At 48.2% G+C, this 6,390-nt stretch overlaps 2 protein-coding genes across 2 annotated transcripts; one reads left to right on the forward strand and one right to left on the reverse strand.

Moving 5' to 3' along the window:
* Positions 1-1,895: 1,895 nt before the first annotated feature.
* Positions 1,896-2,420, forward strand: LOC141161150 (histone H2A type 1-like). The gene has a single exon (XM_073645919.1). It carries the CDS (start codon positions 1,919-1,921, stop codon positions 2,309-2,311), a length of 393 nt encoding a protein of 130 aa, XP_073502020.1. The 5' UTR covers positions 1,896-1,918; the 3' UTR covers positions 2,312-2,420.
* A 2,931-nt stretch (positions 2,421-5,351) lies between these two features.
* Positions 5,352-5,768, reverse strand: LOC141161151 (histone H3-like; the record flags this gene model as incomplete). The annotated part of the gene is made up of 1 exon (XM_073645921.1): positions 5,352-5,768. A coding segment is annotated over one exon (417 nt), but the record flags the coding sequence as incomplete, so codon positions are not given.
* Positions 5,769-6,390: the final 622 nt, after the last annotated feature.

Genomic DNA, 6,390 nt, shown 5'->3' on the forward strand with positions numbered 1-6,390 from the left:
TCGTTGTTCTTTTTCCTCCGGATTATTTATTAACGACTCCTGTTAATAGCGGAGATCGCAATTTGAGCAATCCGGTCTGGGGGCAGCTCTACCCCGCTGAGAATACAGGGTCCTCTCCTCCAGAGCGGTCTGCCCCCGAACAAATGTGATCGTTCTCCTGATCGGCAGGTGGAGGATGTGCCGGCCTTGTTATTATTCTGGGAGGTTATTAACCTTTTGAGGCCGCCATCCATCCGAGACTCCAGTGCCCAGGACGCGGTCATCACACAGACGTCCGTATTCCGGCTACACAGGGCGTCCATCCAGCTGCCTCATACGGACACATTCCCTGCGAGTATTCGCTGCCTCTACAACACAATCGTATCTGATCCTGTTAATATCAAGATCAACACATTCATCTGACTGCAGTATGATAGGATTTCTGCTGTGTAGTAATCGCAGCACAGAGAGCTATGTACTGTGTGCACAGAGGTATCTATCATGTATGACATTGCTGCAGAGTTATGACTTGGTGACAGATTGCAAATGTCAGAAACTTCTTACTGCTGTCCATGTTTCTGCTGTATCATTTATTCTCTACAATCTGCATTAGAAACATAATTTATTATACATATAATGATAGAAAAGGATCCAGAACCAAGATCTCATCTCATCCGTCTTCCTGATTGAGCCCAGCCGCTAATATCTCCCCATATCCTGCAGGAACAACAACCTGTAAGAGGCGGCAGCTGCACTGACAGCACAGAGGCCACTTCTCCCCGGGGAGACTTCATCTTCTTACAATCAGATTGGTGATCGGAGCTCTCTGCACTTCCGCAGTGATTTCATCTTATAGTATATTAACACTTTTCTTTCCAGACTACTAAAGTTCTCTGATCTTTAATGGACTTACTATTTTCATCGTTGTTATTATACAGATGGAGATTGATGCTCAGATCTGAGTCTTATTGTTTGTTTTCTCAATGTGTCACCGAGATCCCCTATATTCGTTATACATCGCTACATCTGGTATTAGAGGAAGTTATCTAGAGATTGTATTGGGATATTTCTCCTCTTAACAAGGGATTCATTGTTCTCCTCTTCATTCTTGGAGCTTCTACATGTGGATATATTGCCCGAGAGCCGCCCGTCCTGACACTGGATAAAGGGGAGGAGGACAAGTGAAAGAGCAGAAGAACGAGCAGTAACGGAGCAGGAATCTATAGAAAAGGAATAAAGCTCCTGTGAGGGTGTGATGACCGATAACCTAACTGCATGTCTGACCTATGGGATCCGGACAACAGTGTAATTTTCTGAGCAATCTGCAATACATGATCGTACATGTCCTGTCACACACTTCCTCCCTGTAGCTGTACAATTGATCTGTACATGAATTACTGGATTAAACTACTGGGGAGATGATCGGGGGGATATGGTGGGGTCAAAGCAGAATTGGTCTTCCCTGAAATATCGCATGTAGGATGCGTCCCTGGCTAGTATATCGTATAAAGGGAGGTCAGACACACGGGGCACATCACAGCTTTTGGCTGATTCACTCGATATATCTATGAAAGGAAACCGAAGCATCCCTGACCCCGGGTCTTGTATTATAGAAAGCGGAGACTGCTCAACTAAAATCTCCAGACTCCTGTATGGGATGTAAACGACCAATATAAGTCGGTCATAGAACCTCGTGTTATATGGGGACAAAGAACAGAAAAGCCATCAGCCACTGAGCGGGAACTTCAAACTCATGGACAAAAAGTCACGTGACCTGTGTAAGCTGCGCCCGCTGCGTCTTATTGGTGTTTCCACACGTCTGCTCTCCATTGGCGGCTTCAGATCCATCCAATGATAAGGTAGGAGGTCGGGGCAGCGGCGGATAAAAGGGAGACAGAAACGGCATTATTGGAGATTGATTTTGGATAAGATTACAGCGATGTCTGGACGCGGCAAACAAGGAGGCAAAGTCCGTGCTAAGGCAAAGACCCGCTCATCCCGGGCAGGACTCCAGTTCCCAGTCGGCCGTGTGCACAGGCTTCTCCGCAAGGGCAATTATGCCGAGAGAGTCGGCGCCGGCGCTCCGGTCTATCTGGCCGCTGTGCTGGAGTATCTGACTGCTGAGATCCTGGAATTGGCCGGCAATGCCGCCCGGGACAACAAGAAGACCCGCATCATCCCCCGTCACCTGCAGCTGGCGGTGCGCAATGACGAGGAGCTCAACAGGCTGCTGGGTGGGGTGACCATTGCCCAGGGAGGCGTCCTGCCCAACATCCAGGCCGTGCTGCTGCCCAAGAAGACCGAGAGCAGCAAGGCGAGCAAGAGCAAGTGAGCGCCGCTCCTCCACATCTGTCCGAACAACCAAAGGCTCTTCTAAGAGCCACCACATCCTCCTCATCAGAGCCGGCACCGCTGATAGCAGGCGATGGTCCACACTATATAGAGAGAACAACACGATCTATTCTATGTTCTACTGTATGATTTACTATAGATCAGAAATGTAAAGCATTAAATAGGTTGATCCTGCTATATTTCGTAGCGCAGATACTAATTTTAGTGACCCGGCTAATAGAGAGTTAAACGGTGGAGAAAACACTTGTATCTGGTATTGGTTGGCGCCTGCTGAGATGTCTGTAATTGGTGGTTTTGAGTCTCCCGCGCAATCTTTCTTTGTGCGTCGGATTATTACCGGCCCCTCTGCTTGTAGCGGAGATCGCAATCTGAGCAATGCGGTCTGAGCACAGCTCTACCCCTCTGAGAATACAGCGCAGAGCAGCTTTCCCCGAACACGGTAATGGTTCTTATCGAAAAGAGGATGGTTCTCCACTAATCATTTGTGAGGTCATGAACCTTCAGCGGCCTCCATATACACTGAGCCTGATACAAGCCCCGTCCTCAATCACAGGATCTTATGTTTCCATTCTGTAAGCAGCACTCGGAACATCACTACTGATGGGAGCAGTTGCGTATCTTGTATTAAAGAAAGCTGATACTGCTTCAATAACTCGGGATATCTACAGATTGCTGTAAGGAACGCAATCAGCCCGTCAAATACTATACATCACTCCAACCACAACAAACTCATCCCTTCAGTGCAAGTATCCTCAGTTATCAATGAGTGAACATTTTTAACTCATGAACAGCGTATAAAGCTTGTACTGGCATTCACACAAGCACAGGGATTATTATTCCACAGGAGATTGTAGCCTCTCACTTAGAAGATGTGGTGGCTCTGAAAAGAGCCTTTGGGTTGTCAGGATGGAGCAGAGAACACAATTAACCTCCGAAGCCGTAGAGAGTGCGGCCCTGGCGCTTGAGCGCGTACACCACGTCCATAGCGGTGACGGTCTTCCTCTTGGCGTGCTCGGTGTAGGTGACGGCGTCACGGATCACGTTCTCCAGGAAGACTTTCAGGACACCGCGAGTCTCTTCATAGATGAGGCCGGAGATGCGCTTGACGCCTCCTCTGCGAGCGAGACGGCGGATGGCAGGCTTGGTGATGCCCTGGATGTTATCACGGAGCACCTTCCTGTGCCGCTTGGCACCGCCCTTCCCGAGACCTTTCCCTCCTTTACCGCGACCAGACATCTTCCAAATAGTCAGCAGGAACCTATGACTAACCCGCACGGACTCTTCTTTTATATAGCGTCTGGGTGGACCGGAGAGAAGACTGCAGAGATGACGCGTTTCCAGGGCGGGTCTTACAGAATCTACATTAGCTCCTCCTTCCTCTGCTGATTGGCTGAACACAGAACTGTTGGGGAGTTTGAATTTCTCGCTCGTTGTGCAGTTTCCGCAGCTTCTAATTATATATGTTTTACCTGTGATGAGAAATGTTTCAAAAACAGTCTGTAAATAAAAGGGCAGACACGACACCAGCTGCAAGTGATCTACACTTCATATAGAAACATCAGATCACTGCTGAATATACCTGTAACGGCACTGACAGTGATTAACCCCCACTTCCATCATACCAGCATATTCGTAACATGCTATTCACTAATGTCCAGGAAGGGTCATTTCCGCACCTTACTACTCCCCTCATCATCCCTTGCATTCTGTACAATCTACATGTGACATTCTGGCTGCTCCCGGTGACTAATCTATAGGATCCTGACTGAGCTCTGACATTTCTAAGATGGGCTTGTCACTTCTGATAGAATTGCTCTTGGGGTGCGGTGATGTGAGGAGGATTGTGGCAGCCAGGATTATTGCCTCTTCTAAGGACAGTGCAGGGAGGAAGCCGCGGTCAGCAGCACTGCTCCGATACTGACACCAGCTCATAAGCCGGGAATCCCCTCAGTTTGGCTTACAGAGGGTCTCTTCCTGCAAGCGATAATGGCAGGACAGTACTGTTATCAATTGGGAACAGAATTATTCCTGTAGAAGATAATGACAACAGCTCAGATTGGTCAAATAAGAAAGGAACCGTATAAGTAACATAATCACTGAGCAGCTGATTGATTCTCATTCCAGTGGTCCCATATCCAATGGAGAATACACTGTGATCTGGAAGGTGACTACATGAATGTGCTCAGTGGAGTTTATCTATAGACCGGACACTTCTCTTCACAGCAGAAGTAGTAACACAATTACATTGTAGAAGCTGCGGAAACTACAAGGAGCGGAAAATTCAAACTCCCTAACGTCCTGTGTTCAGCCAATCAGCAGAGGAAGGGGAGGAGCTAATGTTAAGAATTACCGAATAGGAAGTTCCCGCTCAGGGGCTGATGGCTTTTTCTCTTCTTTGTCCTTCTGGATCACGTAGTTTCAGGACTCTCGGAAATCAGGAAATTTGCTTGTGTTGAGCGATCAATGGTCTCTTGGTTCCATACAGAAATCTTGTTTTCCAGGATCCAGGGAACAGTATCCGCTTTCTATAAACACAAAGTGCAGAACTGATTCTAACAATGGTGACTCCATCACACCAGCAATATTCCGAGTGCCGGGAATATAAAGAAACGAGATACTGCAGTTTACAGAGAACTTTGAAAGAAGGAGGTGGGGATTTTATAAAATGTAGGTTAATATTATCTAGATAAACCTACTACAGAGCTGCAGAGGATATTAGTCTCTTAATCCTGATGCGTTTTCAGGATCAGACCCGTGCGGCTGATAGGAGTCAGCGAGTGTTCACAGGAGATAGCGCTGGATAATGGACGTCCTATAATGATCGCATCATATACACCAAGAAATCTGCGCATGCTTTCTAGATTCTTTCACAACACAGTCCAGACTCCAAATAGATTATATAAAGCTGACATTCAATAATCAGGGTAGAGAAGCAGATGTGAGGGATCAGCTCGTTATTATGGAGGATTTGGTGGCTCTGAAAAGAGCCTTTGTGTTATAGTCAGACGTGTAGGACGGATCTAAGCTCTCTCCCCACGGATCCGGCGGGCCAGCTGGATGTCTTTGGGCATGATGGTGACCCTCTTAGCGTGGATCGCGCACAGATTTGTGTCCTCAAACAGCCCCACCAGATAAGCCTCGCTGGCCTCCTGCAGGGCCATGACGGCCGAGCTCTGGAAGCGGAGATCGGTCTTAAAATCCTGGGCGATTTCTCTCACCAGGCGCTGGAAGGGAAGTTTACGGATCAGCAGCTCGGTGGACTTCTGGTAACGGCGGATCTCACGGAGAGCGACTGTCCCTGGCCGGTAGCGGTGAGGCTTCTTCACTCCGCCAGTGGCGGGAGCGCTTTTCCTGGCGGCCTTAGTGGCCAGCTGCTTGCGGGGAGCTTTCCCTCCGGTGGATTTACGAGCGGTCTGCTTAGTTCTGGCCATAGCTCTGTATAGAGGAAAACAGAAGTGATGAGAGGAGCGGAGAGAGCGGGATATTTATACTCCTCTGCTCCTGTTAGCGCGTCATGTGAACACGCCCCCTACAATTCTATTGGCTAGTTCATAAATTAACATGAGCCGCCAAAACACGTGCGATGTCTGCGACCAAACATTATTCACGAAATCAACCCAACACCCAGTAATCCCGCCCTCATAAAGAGGGGCAGGGTCTCTGTTCACACTCTTTTCTGGCTGCGGATACTGGCACAGGTTCACACCATGTCTACATGCGGCTTCTACAGCAAGAGCCGCAGTCGTCACTGTTCTATGTCACCAGTACACGGAGCTGTACAGGCTCTAATCTATCATCAGTCAAATCACTGGTTCTCCAATTCTCACATCGAAGTAATAACCGCACACTAATCCTTTCACTAATAAAGACGCAGGTTACAAGTGGTGATTGATTAGGATGATGTAGATTTCTGTAGGACATCGACCCCTTCCCTCCATTGATTACACTGATCGGTCACCTGCACTGGTGTGATCGGGACACAGCGCAGCTCTATGCGGAGATGTGGGGAAAAGCTTATTCATTATAACACTGGAGCCGCTCCCTGTACACACTATAATC

Source organism: Phyllobates terribilis, unplaced genomic scaffold (genome assembly GCF_046119375.1).
Source record: "Phyllobates terribilis strain yellow unplaced genomic scaffold, ASM4611937v1 Scaffold_9__5_contigs__length_417890890, whole genome shotgun sequence".
NCBI lineage: Eukaryota > Metazoa > Chordata > Amphibia > Anura > Dendrobatidae > Phyllobates > Phyllobates terribilis.